Source organism: Pelodiscus sinensis, chromosome 4, assembly GCF_049634645.1.
Source record: "Pelodiscus sinensis isolate JC-2024 chromosome 4, ASM4963464v1, whole genome shotgun sequence".
Classification (NCBI taxonomy): Eukaryota; Metazoa; Chordata; order Testudines; family Trionychidae; genus Pelodiscus; species Pelodiscus sinensis.
This window is the reverse complement of record NC_134714.1, coordinates 130,353,136-130,373,772: the sequence shown is the minus strand read 5'-3', so window position 1 is coordinate 130,373,772 and position 20,637 is coordinate 130,353,136. Positions and strand designations below refer to the sequence as shown.

Below are 20,637 nucleotides of genomic sequence, written 5' to 3'. Positions count from 1 at the left end.
AGATTAAGCTGATTAGTGGCCTACTGGCCGCATGGAGACCTCATATGCCCTTCGTCTGGTTAATTATTATGCATATAGTCTCGCATGACCTATCAATAAAAGTATTGATTTATACCCCCTCCCCTCGGCTCAGTTATTCACACAAGTGCATGGCTAGGTTGGCTGGCTGACTGGGAAATGTTTTAAGCTCTGCAGACCTTTAGCTCTGCAGGCAGGTAAGCTGGTTTGGCTGTTGGCTGGTAAGTCTCCTCTCCAGAGCCTGCCTCTGGCACCCCGGCCCCTCTGCCCCCCCCAATCAACATACCCAAACCCTCAACCCCCCCCAATCAACATACCCAAACCTTCTGTCCCCTCTTGCACCCATACACCCTCCCTGATCTGACACCCCAATCTTCTGCCCCAGATCACAATCCCCTCCTAACCTAGGTCACATCCCAAATCCCTGCACTCCAGTCCCCTGCCCAGGTCACAAACACCTCCTTCACCCAAACTCCCTCCCAGACTCCATTCTCCCTTCTACACCCCAATCCCTTACCCCAAGCTCCCTTCTGCACCCAACCTGCATCCCAGACCCCACACTTCCTCCATTCATATAATTGAAGAGTGCAGCCCTCGACCTCTTTCCAAAATCTTGGAGTGGCCCACTGTAAAAAATTATTGCCCAGTCCTGTATTACCTCCAGAAATATGCCAAATTACTCCTTGAGGGGTAATTACACCCGGGTTAAGAACCACTGATCTAAATAGTTGATGAAGCTATTGAAAAAACTGGTCCCAAAAGTGATCCCTATGGAACCCAACTTATGCCCTACCAGCATGACGGTGAACCGTTAATACCTACTCTCTAAGAATGGTTCTCTCACAAGTTATGCGCCCACTTTAGAGTCGCCCCACCTACATTGTGTTTTCTGGCCCAAAACTGGCCAATGGGATTGTGCCGGCAGCTGCATTTCTGAGCAGCATGTTAGGCTGCAGGGCAAGCAAGGGAGCCTGCCTGGGGCTCCCCACTGCTTCCGCGGGCTGGATCTGGTGGCTTGGCGGCCATATCAGCCTGTGGGGCATATTTTGGCCAGGCCTGGGGTAATAAGTTTAAAATACAATAGGCAGTCAACTTTGTTCAACATAATGTACGAGAAAACAACATACAATAAACATGATTAATTATAATTTTATTTTTGTCTATTGCCATTTAAAAAAGGAGGAGGGGTACATTTGGTTTATTGGTTAAGCTTAAGGGGTAACCGCACCAAAGAGGTTAAGAACCACTGATTTAGATAATAGCATAGGGTGAGGGTGGGGAACATCAGGCCCGGATGTGGCCCCTGGCTTGCCTGGATCCGGCCCCCAAGGCTTAGCCTCCCTCTCTGCATTGGGGAGCTCACGCTATTGCTCCAGCCTCCCCGTTGCTCCACCACAGAGTTGAAGCACATGAAATCTACTAGGCTGGACCCTCCCAGGCTCTGCCATGTGAGGGGAATGTGGGGATCGCCTGGGGGCCACGTCATTGCCAGGTTGCTTGGTTTTATTGTTTTTGCTTCTCACTTGTATGCGGCCCGCTGACTGTGGGTCAGCTGCCTCTGACCCTAAAAAGGTTCCCCACCCCTGGCATAGAGAGTACACTTATAAAGCTGGGAGGGGTTGCAACTGCTTTGGGGGAAAGGGTCATAATTCAAAATGATCTGGACAAACTGGAGAAATGGTCTGAGATTAATAGGATGAAGTTTAATAAGGACAAATGCAAAGTCCTCCACTTAAGGAGGAACAATCAGTTTCACATATACAAAATGGGAAGTGACTGTCTAGGAAGGAGTACGGCAGAAAGGGTTCTAGAGGTCATTGTGAACCACAAGTTAAATATGAGTCAACAGTGTGACTCTGTTGCAAAAAAAGCAAACATCATTCTGGGATGCATTAAGAGAAGCATTGTGAGCAAGACACGAGAAGTCATTATTCCCCTCTATTCTGTGCTGATTAGGCCTCAGTTGGAGTATTGTATCCAACTCTAGGCACTACATTTCAGGAAAGATGTGGAGAAATTGGAGAAGGTTCAGAGAAAAGCAACAAAAATTATGAAAGGTCTAGAAAACATGACCTATGAGGAAAGGCTGAAAGCACTGGGTTTTAGTTTGGAAAAGGGAAGACCAAGAGAGGACATGATAGCAGCTTACAAGTACCTAAAAGGCTGTTACAAGGAGGAAGGAGAAAAATTATTCTCCTTAACCTCTGATGATAGAACAAGGAGCAATGGGCTTAAATTGCAGGAAGGAAGGTTTAGGCTGGACATTAGGAAAAACTTCCTGTCAGGGTAGTTAAACACTGGAATAAATTGCCTAGGGAGGTTGTGGAATCTCCCATCATTGGAGATATTTAAGAGCAGGTTAGACAGACACCTGTCAGGGATGTTGCTTGGTCCTGCCATGAGGGCAGGGGACAGGACTTGATGACCTCTCGAGGTCCCTTCCAGTTCTAGCTTTCTGTTCTATTATATTCATCAGCACCAGGGAATCCCTGTGAACCTCTATGCATCACCTATGCCATCTGCCAGTTGGCACTAAGGGATGCCTGGGTCACAGTCAACTAGGTCCATTCAAACAAAACCTGCGAGTTACGCAGCTAGGACTGAGAAATGCAGGGCCCAGCATGCAAAGGGTGACTGGCAGTGAGGCAGAAGAGGATCTAGGAGAGGAGACATAAGAACGGCCGTACTGGGTCAGCCCAAAGGTCCTTCTATCCCAGTATCCTGTCTGCTGACAGTGGCCAGCACCAGGTGCCCCAGAGAGTGTGGACCGAAGACAATGATCAAGCGATTTGTCTCCTGCCATCTGAGGGGGAAATCTCACTCCCCTGGGGTACAGAGCCCCCAGAAGGGTCCGAGGCCGGAGGTCAAATCAGTGAGGCAGGAGAGAAACCTAGAAGAGAAAACTTTATGATGCATGCATGCAGGCTGTCACTTCCAAGAGTGAAGCAGCAGCCCTGACAGACAGATTCAGGTATCCTTTATACAGAATGCTTAGACAGTTCAGTTGTTGATTGTTCTTCTTTAACATATCAAAGTCTCAGCAGAAGTACTCTGAGACTTCTGTTCACCCCAGGAGTGCTAGAAGTAAGTTTTTACAGTACACAAAGCCACATGAGAACTTGAGTGGGGGAGTCTACAAGGCAAACTGTGACAAAGATAAGGGTTTACATGACAAATTGTGACAGACTAGGAGTATCCATGAACTTGAGATAGGATAGTGATAGAAATGTAGCCGTGTTAGTCTGGGGTAGTTGAAGCAAAATGCAGGACAATGTAGCACTTTAAAGACTAACAAGATGGTTTATTAGATGATGAGCTTTCGTGGGCCATATTTGTTCATATTTGTTCATTTTTTTTAATTGTATCCTTTGGTATATATGGTTGTGACTACTTTCTTCCACTATTTGATCTGAGGAAGTGGGTCTGGCCCACGAAAGCTCATCATCTAATAAACCATCTTGTTAGTCTTTAAAGTGCTACATTGTCCTGCATTTTGCTTGAGATAGGAGGCATTGTAAGGGTCTTTGATTAGAGCTAATTTGATTTCTCTCTGTTACAGGGAGAGAGGCCTGGAAAACTTTTTAACCCTCACAGCAGTTTTCTTTCAGAGAGTTTTGATTTCCTGCACAGTCCCCCCTTTAGACACAATTGGAGTTATTGGATTTTTCTCCCACACATCTCTCTCCAGCCTCTGACAGACAGAGGCCAAGGACACCATTCTATCCCCTGGCTAATAGCCTTTTATGGGCCTAACCTCCATGAAATTATCTAGCTTCTCTTTAAACTCTGTTACAGTCCTAGCCGCTGGGCGGCCCGCGGAGCACGGGCGCTAACGTGAGCGGGGCAGGTAGGCGGGCGGGGCAGGAGCACCGGGCGCTGCCCCCAGGGCACGTCCAGCCCCTCGGCCCGGCTGGCGGGGGCCTCGGCCAAAGGCCAGCGGCTGGTGAGATTCGCCACCCTGCGGGGCCCCTCTGGCCTGGGGAGCCTGGGACCCATCGTGGGGGGGCCCAGAGCAGCCCCCCCCAGCCAGTCCCGCCCCCCGTTGGTCACATGACTTGGGGAGACCACAGGGTTATCTAGGGTCAGTGCTGATCATGTGACAGTCCTCAGGTCACGTGACCAGGCTGCAGCTGCGGCTTCTTGGCTGAGGGGCCCTAACTCTGCCCGGGGTCAGAGGTCACCTGGTGACCCCATATTAACCCAGGATGCCGCCCCCCCCCCCCCCCCCCCAGCTCTCCCCTCTTTCCCCGCCTCCCCCCGCCTGGCTCTATCTTAGCTCCTGATTGGTTTGCTGTAAAGACCTTGCCCGGGCCCTCGGTTGACTGGCTGATGGGTTGGTCAATCATAGTGCCGCTCTTCGTCCCCGCTCCTGATTGGCTACGTGAGCCCTCATTCAGCTACAAACCCCGCCTTCTCGTCCTCGTTGGTCCGGCGGCCCGCCATTCTCAACATCTGGCCCGGACCCGACAGCCCGATTGGCCGATCAGGCTGCTACTCAAGTCTGAGATCCGCCTCCCACTGGAGTCCCGGCTCCTACGCCAAGACGAGCGACGCGCTCTCCCTGCGTGCGGATTGGCCGCCCCGCCTCTCCTCCCGCCTGGCGTGGGGAGGGGGCGGGGACAGGGCCGACCAATCGGGGCTGGCGCAGGGGGTGGGGCTGGGAGTCCCGTTCGAAATCGACGTGCCGGGTGAGACGTCAGGAGGGACAGGAGGGGAGGGGGCGCCCTGTGGGGGGGCACATGGGAGGGGAGGGGGTGCCCTGTGGGGGGGCAGGCTGGGAGGGGAGGGGTGCCCTGTGGGGGGCAGGCTGGGAGGGGGGCACATGGGAGGGAAGGGGGCGCCCTGTGGGGGGGGGCAGGCTGGGAGGGGGGCACATGGGAGGGGAGGGGGCGCCCTGTGGGGGGCAGGCTGGGAGGGGAGGGGTGCCCTGTGGGGGGCAGGCTGGGAGGGGGGCACATGGGAGGGAAGGGGGCGCCCTGTGGGGGGGGCAGGCTGGGAGGGGGGCACATGGGAGGGAAGGGGGTGCCCTGTGGGGGGCAGGCTGGGAGGGGGCACATGGGAGGGAAGGGGGCACCCTGTGGGGGGCAGGCTGGGAGGGGGGCACATGGGAGGGGAGGGGCGCCCTGTGGGGGGCAGGCTGGGAGGGGGGCACATGGGAGGGGAGGGGTGCCCTGTGGGGGGCAGGCTGGGAGGGGGGCACATGGGAGGGAAGGGGGCGCCCTGTGGGGGGCAGGCTGGGAGGGGGGCACATGGGAGGGAAGGGGGTGCCCTGTGGGGGGCAGGCTGGGAGGGGGCACATGGGAGGGAAGGGGGCGCCCTGTGGGGGGCAGGCTGGGAGGGGGGCACATGGGAGGGGAGGGTTGCGGGCGCCCTGTGGGGTTCCGATGCTGGATCGGAGCACCCTGTGACACTGTGCTGGCTGCTGCCTCTGACCTCGTTAGTGGCTGTGGCGGGTTGGACCCCAGCTCCCTTGTCTGCGCCCCACAGCTTCCCCTGTGCACTGAGCATCTCTGCCCCGCCTGGCCTCAGCTGGCCAATGGCCCCTCAGCCAGCACCTTGGGGAGGGGAAACCCCACTGCCCCCCAGCCTGCACTCACTACCCTGATCCCCAGCTTGACGTGTCTTCCTGCTCCAGCCACCAGGAGCTGCCCCGCCTTCCCTCTCCTGTCTGGGCCCACCTAGTCCTTCGCGTGGGCCACACCAGGGACCCTCCTTCATCTCCTTGGGTCACAAGATTGCCAGAACCATGGCAGTCTCCCAGGACAGGGCAGTTTTGCTCACTGCGCTTGCGTACCTAGAACGTGCTGGGGGTACGGACGGAACCGGAGCAGCGCTGTGACTGGAGGCAGAGGGAGCGCGTGGCTCTCACAGTCAGGATTGGGTGCCGTCAGCCCGCACTGCTGGAAACCAGCAGGATCTGGCACCCTGTGCATGGGCAACAGTAACCAAAGTGTCTCTTGGGACACACGCTGCACATTGCTGGTCTAGCAAGAAGCCTCCAAGAAGGCTTCTCCAAAGTGCTCTTACTGAGGTCTAATCACCTTAGGCCTGGGGGCTGGGAAGGGTGACAGGGAAAGAGGGGACAGGCTGGCTTGGCGAGGGGGATTGGAGGGATTGGAGGGAAGATGCTCTCTGGCTGGGGAGGGATGCAAGGAGGTGGTTGTCTGGAGGGGACAGAGAGGGGACAAGCTAGCTGGGTAAGACAAGTGGAGTACTGGGGAGGGAAAATGGGTCAGCTGGGGAAGGGAAATCAGGTCAGCTGAGTGTGTCCCATGCTTTAGGGAAGGGGGGTATCTGGGAAAGGGAGCAGTGATCCTGCTCCACTTGCTGTTGTGACTCATCCTCCTCTCCCACCCTCCAGCAGGTGCAGGGGTCCTGGAGCCCAGCTCCTGGGGAGCAGGCCAGCATGACCCGAGGTGTGGGGCTAGATGATGAGCTGCCTGACTGGGCCGGCGCCAAGGAGTTCTACCAGAAATATGACCCCAAGGACGTCATCGGCAGGTGGGGAAGGGGCTTGCTTGCTGGTTGGGGGGAGGTTTTTTCGTGGGAGCTGCTGTGCACACAGGGATGGGGGGTTGCAGCCATTCATGGCAGGGAGGTGAGCAGTGTGGTCTGGAAGGCGTGTGCGTGTGTGTCTGTCTCACTGGAGTGCCTGCCTCTCTCTGGCAGGCAGGGGAGCAGATGATGGAGCTGATATAAGGTACTTAGACTTCTGGAAGGAGTTTGACTTGCTACCGCATGATCTTTTGATTAAAAAAACCCTCGAACCATCCAAAATGAACATGGCACATGTGAATTCAAAGCTGGCTAACTTATAAACCTCAAAATATAGCCATAAACGGGAAATCCTTATCTACTGGGTGTGTTTCTAAAGGGGACCCCTAGAGGAAAACAAAATGACATAACATAAAGGTTGCCGAGGATGCACAAATTGGGGAAGTGGTTAAATAATGAAGACGACATAACTGATCCAGAGCAATTGGGGATCATACGGCAAACTGCCCCGGGTGTTGTGAAGATGCCAGAGGATGTGGTGAAGACCAGGACTTTTTAACAGGGTTCAAAAAAGAGCTAGATAGATTCATAGAGGGTAGGTCCATCAATGGCTCTTAGCCGGGATGGGTAGGAATGGTGTCCCTGGCCTCTGTTTGCCAGGGGCTGGAGATGGATGGCAGGGGAGGGATCCCTTGATGATTGCCTGTTCGGTTCACTCCTTCCGGGGCACCTGGCATTGGCCGCTGTCGGCAGACAGGACACTGGGCTGCATGGAGCTTTGGTCTGACCCAGCCTGGCCGTTCTTATGAGACATAAACGTTTTTAACAAGTGGAACAATTGAGCAAGGGCTGTGTGGACTTTCCACCACTGGCCATTTTCAGTCCAGACCAGGTGTTCGTTCTTAAAGGGTTTTTTTTAAAGTTTAAATCCTTGTTCAAACAGGATTAAATTCAGGGGTCTCTGAGCTGTGTCACCCCGGGGGGCTAACTAGAATGATCACAGTGGTTCCTTCTAGGCTTGCTTGGAACACCCGAATCGACAGGGCGAGGAGGGCTGTGGGTCTCTGTCTCACGGGGTGTCTGTTGGTCTGTCCGTGGCAGGGGGGTGAGCAGCGTGGTGCGGCGCTGCTTGCACAAGCAGACGGGCCAGGAGTTCGCGGTGAAGATCATCGAGGTGACCCCGGAGCGCATGACCCCGCAGCAGCTGGAGGAGGTGCGGACCGCCACGGGCAAGGAGATCGCCATCCTGCGCCAGGTGGCGGGGCACCCCTACATCAGTGAGTGACACCCCCTCCCGGGACACCCCCTGTCAGCAAGTGGGTATGTTTGTGCAGCAAACAGCAGGGGTGGTCTTCACGTGTGTGGATTGCAGAGCTAGAAGGGACTATTGTGAGGATCTCGGGTTCGACTCAGGCCAGAGAGCTGCCGTGGGTTACTCCTTAAGGAACAGTCAGGCTTGGTTTTAGAATGGCCAGTGATGGAAAGATTTGTTCTGTGGGCTAATGATGCTCGTCGTTAAACACATCCGCTTTGTGTCCAAGCTGAATTTAGCTTCAGTTTCCAGCCTTGGAGCATGTTAGAGCTTCCTCTGCTCAAGTGAAAAGTCCATTGTTTGATATTCGTTCCCCGTGCAGGCGTTTGTAGTCTGGGATTATCACCCCAAACCTCTTTGGTGACGTGTAAGAGATCAAGGTCCTTGAGTCTATCGTGATGAGGCAGGTTTTCCCATCTTGTAATCCAGTGGCCTCTGAACTGTGAGTGCACCCCTCTCGGGGGTACAGAGGAACTTTCGGGGAGGGGATGGAAGCATCACTCAGCTCTGCTCCAACCCAGCCCTTCCTCCAGCTGTGGCCCCAGCCTTGGGCCCTTTACTCCATCCATACCTCCCCTGAGCCGCGGCCCCGCTCTTGAGGGAGGGATGCTGGTGGGGGCCACTGTTTAATCGTTCTTGTGGGTATTCTTTGATCCTGCTCCAATTTATCAGCATCCTTCGTGCCTTGTGGGCCCCAGGACACAGTATTCCGGCAGCAGTAGCACCAGAGCCCAGTGCAGAGGTAAAATAACCTCTCTGCTCCTACCCGAGAGTCCCTCATTTGTGCATCCAAAGGTTTCATTAGCCATTTGGGTCAGTGTCAGCTCCTGTTCGGCTGATTATCCACCATGGCCCCAAGCCCCAAATCTCTTGGTGTCCCTTGCTCCCAGGAGGTTCTCTGTTCCCGGTGGTGGCAAGCTGGGGTTAGCAGCTCAGGCGGAAGCCAAGAGGGCTGGCATTGATTTCACCCACTGTCCCAAGTGACTGTGTCTTGGCAGCTCGATGAACCACAGTGAAGAATTGGTCTTTTGGTCTGTGCTGCTGTATCCAATGACATCCTCCAAACGTCCTGGGAGCCCGACCCCTGGTTCCACCCCTTGTGACGTCCCAGCAAACAGTCCCAGCCTTAAACAATAAGGGAGCGTCTAAACTACATGGCTCCGTCGATGGAGCCGTGTAGATTAGGCTGATCAGCAAAGGGAAATGAAGCCGTGATTTAAATAATCGCGGTTTCATTTAAATTTAAATGGCTGCCGCGCTGAGCAGACAAACAGCTGATCAGCTATTTGTCGGCTCAGCATGGCAGCCATTAAATTTAAATGAAGCCACGATTATTTAAATCGCGGCTTCATTTCCCTTTGCTGAACAAACAAATTTACATGGCTCCATCAACGGAGCCATGTAGTCTAGACGTACCCTAAGGGCTGGAAGAGACCTCAGGAATCCATCTAGTCTCACTCCCCTGCCCAAAGCAGGACCAACCCCAACTCAATCATGCCAGCCAGGGCTTTGTCAAACTGGGCCTTAAAAACCTCTAGGGACGGAGATTCCACCTCTCCCTAGGGAACCCAGCCCAGCACTTCACCACCCTCCTAGGGAAAGAGTTTTTCCTAATATCCAACCTAGACCTCTGTCACTGTAACTTGAGACACCAAGTTCTGTCACTTGTCCCCACAGAAACCAGCCTCTCTCCATCCTCTTTGGAACCTCCCGTCAGGAAGTTGAAGGCTGCTATCAAATCCCCCCCTCAAAGGAAAACATTCGAAATTGCAAATGAAGCCGGGATTTAAATATCCCGTGCTTCATTTGCATATTCACGTTATGGCGCTATTTCAAAATAACAGACGCTGTTAAGACACGGTTATTTCGAGAGAAAACCGTTATCTCGAAATAACCCTTATTCCTCATACAACCAGGTTTACCAGTTATTTCAAGAGAAGGGTTTTCTCTCAAAATAACTGCATCTTAACAGTGTCTGTTATTTCGAAATAGCGCCACAACGCGAATATACAGCGCTTGACAAACTATAGAATCTACTCACCCATGGCGAGTAGATTTCAGCCGCGCGTCCCATTTACCGGTGGCGCGCGCATGTGCAATGCGGCTCTTGCATATGTGCAGTGCGGGGCTGGCGAGCGGCTTTTGCCGCCGTTTGTCGAGCCCTGCAAATATGCATCATTTGCATCCCTCTCTCAAAAGAGGGTGCAAGTGTAGACATACCCCTACAGACTAAATAAACCCAAATCCCTCAGCCTCTCCTCATGGATCATGTGCTCCAGCCCCCTAATCATTTTGGTTGTCCTCCGCTGGACTCTCTCCAATGCGTCCACATCCTTTCTGAAGTGGGGGGCCCAGAATTGGACACAATACTCCAGATGTGGTCTCACCAGAGCTGAATAAAGGGGAATAATCACATTTCTGGATCTGCTGGCAATGCTCTTCCTAATGCAGCCTAATATGTCATTAGCCTTCTTGGCTACAAGGGCCCACTGTTGACTCCTATCCAGCTTCTCGTCCACTGTAACCCCCAGGTCCTTTTCTGCAGAACTGCTACTTAGCCAGTCGGCCCCCAGCCTGTAACAATGTTTGGGATTCTTCCATCCCAAGGGCAGGACTCTGCACTTGTCCTTTGATCCCCTCAGAAATGCCTCTTGTATCCCAGGCGAGGGGTGAAGAAGGAAGTGTCTGGAGTCCTGCAGGTCTCCTGCAATAATTCCTCACGTCGCTCTGCATTCCTGGCCAGTAGAAATGTTCCTTTAACCTGCCACAGGTTCCGTGCGCTCCCAAGGGATCAGCAAAAGGAGGATGGTGCTAACAGCTGTAGTTCCCCACAGGGCTACATGGGTGGGCAACGTGCATGTTGCTTTTCTCTGTCTTGCAGGCCCCAGCCTCAGCCCCTCCCACGCCTGGGGACTTTCTGGTGCTCTGGAATATTGTGACTCTCACAGGGCCCTTCCGCAGTGGTCCAGGCTGAGTCTCTGATGCAGGCTGAGTCTGTGCACCCAGGACTTGTCTGAGCTAAGGGAGGAGGGAGCCATCGGTGACTCTGGGATCTGCCCAGGGTTTTCCAGCACGTCCACTTATGCGTCGTCGGCTCCTTTTCTCGGCTCACTTTCTCTCTCAGCTCCACAGCTCGGTTGGGGCAGCTGCTTCTCTTCTCTTTCCTTCTCACCTCCTCTGGCTTAAGAATAGGTAGCTTCCTGCTCCTTCCGCCACTTCTCTGCTTGCTGCTTCTGGAGCTCTGCAGTTTCTTCTCCCCCCTGGCTTTGTGGTTGTTTTGCTGCTGCTTGTTTGGTGGTTTACTGCTTCAGTTCCCCTGTTCTACCTCTAGGCAGATAGAAACAGACCAACGACAACCTCTCCCTGGTAGTGCCCAGCGACTGTACAGGAGGCTCACTTAGATTTGATATTGCCAGTGCATGGAAGTCTAGTGCTGGTGTCGCTGTTTTCCTGCTACCCCAGGTCACTGTGTCTCCACGGGTAGTTTGACCCCAGTACAGAGCACAGCTTGTTTGCAGTGCGCCTGTATTCAGTGACCACCACCCCCTCAAATCTCTTGGGCACCCTAATGGCAGGAAGTCCCAGTCGTGATGCCCCCCCTGCCCTATGGCAGGGAGTGCCCTGCTGTGCCCCCAGCTCTCACCCCTCTCTCTCCCCACAGTCACCCTCATCGATTCCTACGAGTCGTCCACGTTCATGTTCCTGGTGTTTGATCTGTGAGTATGAGATCCCGCCCGCCCTGCATTCGTGTGGCGCTGTCCCAGAAGGGCCTACACATTTCCCGCTCCCACCAGGAGCCCTCTCCCCGTCCTTACAAGGCCCTGCCACACCGCAGGGGGCCCCCGCCCTGCCACGTGTGACCCCATCCCCTGCAGGGCCGCCCCACGTTCCAGCGTTCTCACCAGGAACGGAGCCAGCCAGCCTCCTGCAGACTCCGGGGCTGCTGGGCACTGTGAGTGCCTGTCCCAATGGCTCAGGAGAGGTGGTGCCCACAGGTCCTGTCCTGCCTGCCTGGGCTCCCCCCAACTCCCTCCATCCAGCTTCCCAGGTTGATTTCCAGCCACCCCACCAGGGCCGATCTCCCCCCGCCCTCCCAGGCTCGCTGGTAACTCCCTTCTCTCCCCAGCATGCGGCGCGGGGAGCTCTTTGACTACCTGACTGAGAAAGTGACGCTGAGCGAGAAGGAGACCAGGTACAGTACAGCACCCCCTGCTGGGAGAAGCTGGGGCTGCAGCAGCTGGGCTCTCCCTCAGTGGCTGCAGGAGTGAGCTGGCTCCCCTTCCCCCCCAGGTGCATCATGCGAGCGCTGCTGGAGGCGGTCAGCTACCTGCACGCCAGCCACATCATCCACCGGGACCTGAAGCCCGAGAACATCCTCATGGACGATCAGCTCAACATCAAGCTCTCCGACTTCGGCTTCTCCTGCCGGCTGGAGCCAGGGCAGAAACTGCGGGGTCAGAGCAGGCCGGGGGAGGGGCAGGAGGCTGGGCCCAGGGGCCAGCAGTGCTGGGGAGAGGGCAGGCCCAGCTGAGCTGTGGTTGGGGGAAGGGGCGGTTGGCTGATCGCTCCAGGAGGTGCGGGGAGGGAGAGGCCAAGGGCCTGACGAGTGGGGGGAGAGGTTGGAGGGGCTGGCTGGACCTGCAGCTGATTCAGGGTTGGGGGAAAGGAGGAGGCTGGGCTGGTGGGACAAGAGAGGGGGGCTGCTGGGGATTGCTCCAGTGGGGATGGGGGGTGATTCAGAAGGGTATTGGGGGCACTGTTGGTGCCTGACATGCGGCTCTCTTCCCACCCCAGAGCTGTGTGGGACCCCCGGGTACCTGGCCCCAGAGATCCTCAAGTGCTCCATGGATGAAACACACCCGGGCTATGGCCAGGAGGTGGACCTGTGAGTCCCTGTTCCAGCAGCCACTGCGGGGCCTGGGGGAGGGGCTTGGCTGTGATTTGGGGGGGAGGGGGCTGTCGTGTCTACCTCAGTGCTCGTCTTGGCTCTGACACCCCCCAGCTGCCCTGCCAGCTTCCCACCAGTGCGTGGCGGGGAGGGAGGGACCCTCACCCAGTCCCCAGCTAGTGGCTGTGCCCCCCTCATGCCTTCCCCAAGCACCAGAGTCCTGATGGGTCCAGTTCGAGGGGCTTGGCCCCTCCCACCGTATTGTTTCTGTGTCCCAGCCCCATCGTCCCACCTGCCATCTTGTGGGGGAGGGTCCCAGCCCCACACAGTAGCCACCAGCTCCTCTTGCTGCTGATTCCCTGCCCTGTTCCTGGCTCCATCCTCGGCCCCCTCCCTGGAGAATAGTGGTGGCTGGCTCCATGGTCGCAGGCGAAGGAGTCATCTGTCCGTTCACCCGTGAGTCTGTCTGTCCATCTGTTCCCGTCCGTTATTCTCCTCCCGGGGGCTCCGCCCGCCCTAGGTCTTGCTCATGGAAGTGCAGCGTGACCCCACCCCCCAGCTCACCCCGCCTCTCCTCCCCCCAGGTGGGCATGCGGCGTGATCTTCTTCACCCTGCTGGCCGGCTCGCCCCCGTTCTGGCACCGCAAGCAGATGCTGATGCTGCGCATGATCATGGAGGGGCGCTACCAGTTCAGCTCTCCCGAGTGGGATGACCGCTCCGACACCGTCAAGGACCTGGTGAGAGCAGAAGGCCCCCGCCTCCCCCTGCAAATCCCCCCCTCCGGACTCCATCCCGAAACGAATCAGCCTCCCGCCCCATCCTGAACGGAGCGTCCCCCTCCCACCCCAGGCCCTTGTCCTGAGGGGGTTGCCCCCGTGCACCATGACCTAGTGGTTCGGCCCCCTGACTCCTGTCCTTGCAGATCTCGCGGCTGCTGCATGTGGAGCCGGTGGAACGGCTGACGGCGGAGCAGGCTCTGCAGCACCCCTTCTTCCAGCGCTGTGTGGGGCGCCCCATCCGCCAGTTCAGCCCCTACCGCCAGTTCAGGGTGAGTCACCCCCTTCTCTCCCCTCCTCCACTAGCTGGGCTCTTCCGCTTTCCCCAGCACTGTAATGGCCCCAGTGCTGGGCAGAACCACCACCCACGCTGGGTAGGGGGCGCGTCTTCCAGAGTACACGCGCGCACCCCTGCCTGCAGTGAGCTAATGGGCTCTCCCAGGGCTCCCCCCCGCCACTGCACACACTGGGATAATGGCCTCTCCCGTGCCGCCACATCCCTGCCCCCATTGGCCTCTCCCCCTTCTCTCAGTGGGAGAATGGTCTCTCCTGCTGCTCTATTCCCCCCAGATCTGGAACAGGGATAATGGCATCTTCCGTGTTCCCCACCCGCTAGGATAATGGTTTCTCCCACGTGCCCCCTCCCCCCGGCTGATGGTCTGTCCTGCCCGGCAGGTGCTGGTGTGGACAGTGCTGGCCTCCATCCGCATGTTCTCCAGCTACCGGGTGCGCACGCGGCCGGTGACGCGGGAGCTGCTGCTGCACGACCCCTACGCGCTGAAGGCCGTGCGCAAGCTCATCGACGCCTGCGCCTTCCGCATCTACGGCCACTGGGTCAAGAAGGGCGAGCAGCAGAACCGCGCCGCCCTCTTCGAGAACCTGCCCAAGGCGCTGCTGCTGGCTCTGCTGGGCGCCGAGGGCGAGGGGGCGGAGCTGGGCCATGAGGAGGGGGCGGAGCTGGGCAGCACCACTGCTCTCTTCCACTAGGAGGCAGGGACCAGGCTGGGCTGGGGGGCCTCCCGGGGGGGCCTCCCGTTGCCAGGGAACTGCATGCGAGGGGGGGAGATGGTTGCACTGCGGGGACCCCCTGAGCGGTGGGAGGCCCCAGGGCATAGCAGGGACCACTGGGGGGATAGAAGAATGTGCCCGGGGGCCCGGACGCAGGTTTGTTCGGGATCGCTGGGTGGTCCCAGTGTCTGGCCAGGATGGGGGGCAGGAAGGGGCAGCCCTGCCTGGGAGAGATGGAGGGACCCTGTGTGTGTGGCAGGGAGGGGGAGTCCCTCGTAGGGGAGGAGTCTGCTGTGCTGTGCGCGTGTGTCTGGGATGCAGGGGCAGCTCGCATCCTCCCCCCCTTGGCTTTCTGTACTGGGGCAGCGTTGTGCCCTGGAGCAGACAGGGCCCAATGTCCCCCCTTCCCCGCTGGCGGAAGGGGGGCCGAGTGCTCCCCCTCCACTGGGTGCAGCCAGCCCTGTTCATGTAGCTTGATTAACGTTTATTTTTGCCTTGTTTGAATTCTTGTAAATGAGAATAAAAATCGATTGTGACCCCTCCATGACTGAAGCTCCTTCCCCCCCGTTGGGGGAACCCAGGGCTGGGGCGTGTCTCCCCACAGAGGGGCAGTGGGGGAGAGGACTTTGGGACCGGGATTTCCCCCGGCAGGGTGCAGTCTTGCAGGACAGTGAGATACGGAGCCACCATTCGTGTGGAGCCCTTTATTGCAGTCCCCCCTCGCCTCATTTCCGGTGGCCTCGGCCGCCCCCCTTGGGGGAGGTGGATGTCTTCTCCAGCAGGGCCAGCTTGGTGTTGAACTGCTCCTCGCTCGCCCGGAGCTGCTCCTCCATCGCCAGCCGCAGCTGGGCCAGCTCCTGGCAGAGCTGAGCCGAGATGTATTCCCGCAGCGGGGCCGTGGGGCCTGCAGGGCAGAGCGGGGTGAAGAAAGCGGCCAGCCAACCCCTCCCCCACCTTGGGGCTGAAATGGGGCCCACCCCTACCCTTGGGCCATGCTGGAGGCCCCTCCCCTGCCCCCCAGTGGGGAAAGCCCCATATCTGGTTCCTTGAGGAGCTGTGATTTCTTACTCTCACTGGGGGCTGTGGTTCCACTCTCGGCTTCCTCCTCTTCCACTGGGGAGACAGGCACCTTCACACTGTCCCCCACCTCTCCTGGGGGGGAAGACACTGGTTAATCATGGCAGGCGTGGCTTCGTTCCCTGAATGCGCAACCCTCCTGTGTCCCCTAAAGCCCCCCTCCTTCCTGCAGTGCCTGGGAGCTGGTCCCGCCCAGCACCCACAGGTGCCCTGCTCTGCTAGGATCAAAACGCCCCTGCCTCGGTGTTCTGGGGTTGGGAATTGTTCTGCATTAGAACAGGGCTGGGAAAAATGCGGCCTGTGGGCCAGATGCGGGTCACCAAATTAGCGCCATTGGGCCACCGGAGACTTTATTTATCTGCTGGTCCGGCTGCTTCCAGCTTCTGATGACTGGGGTTTGCCGTTTCTAGCCAATGGGAGCCGCAGGAAGTGGTGGCCCAGCCCACACTGCTTCCCACAGCTCCGATGGGCCAGGAAGAGCGAGCCACAGCCAACGGGAGCTGAGAGTGGCCAGACCTGCAGATAAACAAAGCCTCTGGCAGCCTAACCTGCTGACTCACGTGTGTCCTGTTTACTGCCCATCCCGTGTTAGAGAATCTTCACCTTTCAGCGGAAAGAAGCCCCCAACATTCCCCCCTCCCTCCCCTCTCCGCGCTCCCTCCCGTGGCTGGGTGGTTTTGAGTGGGGGGGGATTCAGTGAGCACTACTCACTCACCCAGCTCGGCAGCAGGCTCTGGCTCCGGCAGTCCCACATAGGACAGCGATATGTCCAGCCGGACCTGCAAGGTGAGAGCACAGCAGTCCTGGAAGCTGCAGAGGCCGTCTAGGGTTGGGCATACGGGCGGGCTGGGCTATGTTGACCCTGCTCCTGTTAGGACTCAGGAAGGGGGACTGTGTGTGGATAACCCCACCGGAGATGTGGGGCAGGCCAGGTACACGGGGGGTCCTGGGAGTGATGGACCCCTGGGGGCACCATTATATGCAGGATCCCCAGGGTGCTGGGTGTGGCTAACACTCCCGGGGGCGCCATACCTGCGGCGTGAAGGCGTACTTGTACAGCTTGAAGTGGCGGAAGTAGGTGTTCACCACGTAGTCGCTGATGAGTGCCAGCTGCTCCTGGCTGAAGAGGTCGATGCTGAACGGAGGCCTCTGGGGGTGGGGAGAGGAGAGCATGAGGCCGGAGATGGGCAGGGGCTCTCCCTCCCCCGACTCCTGCCTCTGACTAGGCTCTGCCATTGGCGAGCTAGCAGCAGCCCGGAGGGTTGAGTGGCTGGAGCTGCCCCCATGGGCGGGGCGGGGAGGCGGGCTCACCCGGATGGCATGGCAGAAGAGCAGCTCGGTGAGGTAGTGGTAACATTCCTCCACATTGGGCAGTGGTGTCTCTGGGGGAGCAGAGGCAGCTGAGGGACCTGCACACCCCATGGCTTCACCCACCCTGCAAGCTCCTCCCACACAAGCACATTCTTCCAGGCTCCTTGCTGTAGCTGCCTCACCCTTATAGGCACCGTCTGCACCATGCCCAACCTACAGGCTCCTCCCAAGAGCCCTATGCAGCCTATAGGCTCCACTCCTTGCTATTGCCATATTCACCCTGTAGGCTCCTCCCCCTCGGTGCCCAGCCCTACTCATAGTAGCTCCTCTACAGCCCATACTCATTTTTGTAGGCTTCTCCCCTGAAACTCAGCCCCACCTACTCCCTTCAGCTCCTCCGCCACTTTGGAGGGAATCCCCCTTTGCCCCGTCTCTTACCCACGCAGGCCTCATGGGTGTCCCGGACGATGGCGAAGAAGGCGGAGCTCTGCTCCCGGGTAAAATTGTGCTCCCGGCTGAACTGCATCGTGTAGAAGTAGAGATCCAGCAGTATGGCAGCCCGGGGGTCTGATTCCCAGTCCTGCAGCTGGAACTGCTCTGCCAGCACCCTGGAGAGAGGGGGCCACCTGACAGCAGGAGTGGGGCTTCTCCCCTTTCCCAGGGGCACCCTCCAGGGTGGGAGGCAGTAGGCTGGACCTGAGAATATAGGGGGTGTTCTCCCTACAGTGCAAGGGCAGTGTGGATCCCCAAGCTGAAGCTCAGGGATTGCGTGTCTCCCCCCAGAGCTGGGGGGATGGGCACCGACCCAGAGCCTTCCCTGAGTCCTAAAGCCAGTTACCTCTTCAGCTGGTCGCTGGTCTGTGCTTTGTCGATGAGGTCCATGGAGTGAGCGTCCAGGTACTTCCTGCGCCAGGGAGAGGGCCCCAAGGCCATTAGCGAAATGTGAAGCCCCCTCAACAGCCCACTGTGGAACATCGCTAAGAGAGCATTAATTGGGGAGGATGAGGAGGCACTTTGTGTGTCTCAGCTGATCCCAGAGGCCCCGTTTTTGTCATTCCAAGTACTCCTCCCTGGTGTTACCTGCAGCTTAAGGACAGAGTTGGTCCTATGTGCTGGCTACGCCAGACTCTCCAGAAAGGAGGAGGAGAGAGGTTCACCTGACCAGCTGCAGCCCAGTATGACTCCCTGGCCCAAAAGACGGACCCTAATTTAGATCCATCCTAGGCCTGGAACCTTAGCCAGTGGGATGGTGCCTTGCAAACCATTACAAATGCCACGTGCTCTCTGGAGAGCCACCAGCTGCCAGGCCTGGGCACTGTCTTGGGGTACGGCCCTTTAGCTACAAGCAGGTAGGGAGGATAAGTGTGAGATGGGTCCTTCACAATCACTTCCCAGATCTGGGCTGTGGGCTAAACCCCATCAGCTTAGAAACACTTTGGCTCCCAGGACGTCTGGTTCTCTAGAGTCGTGTTTGGAGCCACATGACCTGTGGGGTGAGAGGGAAGAGCAGAAGTCTGGCACGGAAACTTACCCAACCTAGCAGCTAAAGAAGGGAAACATTTCAGAGGAGAAGGCCTTGGACACATTTGAAAAGATCTGGTCTGACCTTTTTAGACACCTTTGGTTAATCCTAGCTGATGGATACCGAGATGTCGCTCTGCTTCCCCTGCTCTTTGCTCTGCTTTCTTTTGCAGTTAGTTTCATCTGCTCTGTTCTCCACTTATTTGGGGGGAGGGGTGTCAATAAATAGTTCTGAGAAGCTGCAGCGCAGGTGGGGCAGCTGGATAGCAGTCGCACAGCCACACCACCCAGGGGAACCTGCCTGGTACTGGACTGCTGTTGCCTCTGGGATGGGGAGGTGGATGAGAGCCATGCAGAGCCACCACATGGGGATGGCTCATCAAGCGCTGAGATGGAGAGCCTCTGGAGCTGAGCAGCACCACAGTCCCCTTTGGAAGGCATGGCTGCTACTCACCACATGCAGATCTGGGCTTTGTGGAACTGGGGCTGAAAGAGAGAGCAATGGGGGGGGGGGTGTCAGTGAATACAATGGGAGTGTCTGAGGCACTGGGGAGGGGGAATGGCAGGTCCCACTTTCTTCACCTTTCCCAAAGAGGGTGGCCTGGCCAGTGGCCATCTTGAGTCAAAAAAACACGTCATGTGTTAAACCTGAAAAGTGAGTTAGTTCATGTACTCAGTTGCTTGATGTTCCTAAGGGTTGGTAACAGCTCAGGGTGATCTTGTTCTCCTTCCTCCAGTGGCCATGGAGAACAATTGATCATTGTCCTCTTTAGAATAGCCCTTATAATATTGGATAATGTATCAGATCACCCTCAGGCTCCTTTTCTCAAGACTAAGCAAGCCCACTTGGTAGCCCTTCCTACTAGATCAGGGAGTAAACTAAACTTAACCTAAACCTGGGAAGTAATTAGGTGAGGAATATTAATTATTTTATGGCAATGCTGTGTTTGGCTGTGCAGAGAGCGAGCAGCATAAATGAGGTGGTGACTATTAAGGAGATGAGGTTTGTTAAAAAGTTGACTGGCGGGGCGGGGTGAATGGTCATGTTGAATTAGTATTAATTAATGTTGATAATTAAAACACTTGACTGTGACTAGGCTGCTGGTGTGTGCCAATCCCGCAGGCAGCTGTTGTCCCCTTGTGCTCCTGTTGGTCTGTGGAGCTCCACGTAGGGTCTTTGGTTTCACCCGGAGATTGGCGGCTCTTTGGGGCAGGGCCTGTATGGGCCGAGCACAAAGGGGCCGGGGCAGCTTGTGGAAAACGACTCCCATCCCGGCTAGTGACTGAGGGCGCAGGAGTTAATGGATATTCACCAGGGCTGAGAGGATGAATATTGAGGAGGCGCGGGAGCCGCATGCCCTGGCGGTGCCTGTTCCCGCAGGTGCATGTTAAGGGCGGCCCAGTCCGAGGTGGCTCACGTCACCTTCCCCTCCCGGCTGGACAGGGGTGGCCCCCGAATGCAAATCAGCCTCCACACAGGCACCAGCTGATGAATATTCATGAGCTGATGAATATTCATGATGTGACCATTGTGTGGCTGGGGTGACTCCCCCGAGGGAGCGCTAGTGTCGCATTTATTAATGACGTGACGAAGGCTAATTAGCCGGTTCATATTAATGAAATGCGCGCTAATTAGCCCATGTGTTAATTAGACACAATCTATCCTTGCCAATGCAGTGCCCCCTGCGTGTTAATTAGCGGCTCTATGTTAATCAGGTGAATGTTAGCGAGCTCATTAACGAAATGAGAGCATGCATATTCATTAGCCCATATTAATATTAACGAGAGTTCATGAATATTCATAAGGCCGAAGTGCCCCACCCCGGGGAAGGGGCTACGCAGCGCGGTTGCCATGGAGACAGCGTAGCGCGCCCCCTACCCGCTCACCTGCGTCAGGCCGCCCCCCGACCCCATCCTCGCCTTGGCGCCGGGTCCCCGAAACACTCCGCACGCGTCGCCACGGCAACCCCCGCTCCGCCAATCAGAGAGCGTATCGAGGCTGGAGCCAATTAAAGAAGAATTCACTGGACGGGTGAGAGCCCATTCGCCAATCACCGAAGGTCTCTTTTCCAGCCAATCATAAAGCATATCTCTTCAGGGCATTAATTACATCAGCCAATCAAAAACGGTATTTTCTGCTGAGGGTGCTTTAGCCAATCAGCGCATGCTTCTCTTTGAAGGCTGGCTTCTGTGATCCAATCCTAGACACCTCCCCCCTTTCACCTCTCAG

The 20,637-nt window shown here is 56.9% G+C and overlaps 2 protein-coding genes across 6 annotated transcripts; one reads left to right on the top strand and one right to left on the bottom strand.

Moving 5' to 3' along the window:
* Positions 1–4,553: 4,553 nt before the first annotated feature.
* On the top strand, positions 4,554–15,040 carry PHKG2 (phosphorylase kinase catalytic subunit gamma 2). Of its 2 annotated transcripts, none has more exons than XM_075929053.1 (10): positions 4,554–4,706; positions 6,380–6,519; positions 7,615–7,790; positions 11,487–11,541; positions 11,952–12,017; positions 12,116–12,279; positions 12,620–12,710; positions 13,298–13,451; positions 13,637–13,762; positions 14,166–15,040. In XM_075929053.1, exons 2-10 carry the CDS (start codon positions 6,425–6,427, stop codon positions 14,475–14,477), a joined length of 1,239 nt encoding a protein of 412 aa, XP_075785168.1. In that variant the 5' UTR covers positions 4,554–4,706; positions 6,380–6,424; the 3' UTR covers positions 14,478–15,040. The 2 variants fall into 2 exon arrangements, with proteins under 2 accessions (XP_075785168.1, XP_075785167.1); XM_075929052.1 differs by lacking the exon at positions 4,554–4,706 and adding an exon at positions 5,334–5,454.
* Positions 15,041–15,187: 147 nt separating this feature from the next.
* On the bottom strand, positions 15,188–20,416 carry CFAP119 (cilia and flagella associated protein 119). Of its 4 annotated transcripts, none has more exons than XM_006131358.4 (9): positions 20,295–20,416; positions 18,862–18,893; positions 17,725–17,790; positions 17,325–17,494; positions 16,887–16,957; positions 16,608–16,724; positions 16,291–16,354; positions 15,567–15,650; positions 15,188–15,402 (listed from the first exon to the last, which is right to left on the bottom strand). In XM_006131358.4, the coding sequence occupies exons 1-9, from the start codon at positions 20,319–20,321 to the stop codon at positions 15,224–15,226; spliced, it is 810 nt and encodes a 269-aa protein (XP_006131420.2). In that variant the 5' UTR covers positions 20,322–20,416; the 3' UTR covers positions 15,188–15,223. The 4 variants fall into 4 exon arrangements, with proteins under 4 accessions (XP_006131420.2, XP_075785190.1, XP_025044602.1 ...); XM_075929075.1 differs by having other exon boundaries at positions 17,725–17,850; positions 20,295–20,377; XM_025188817.2 differs by lacking the exon at positions 18,862–18,893 and having other exon boundaries at positions 20,295–20,374.
* Positions 20,417–20,637: the final 221 nt, after the last annotated feature.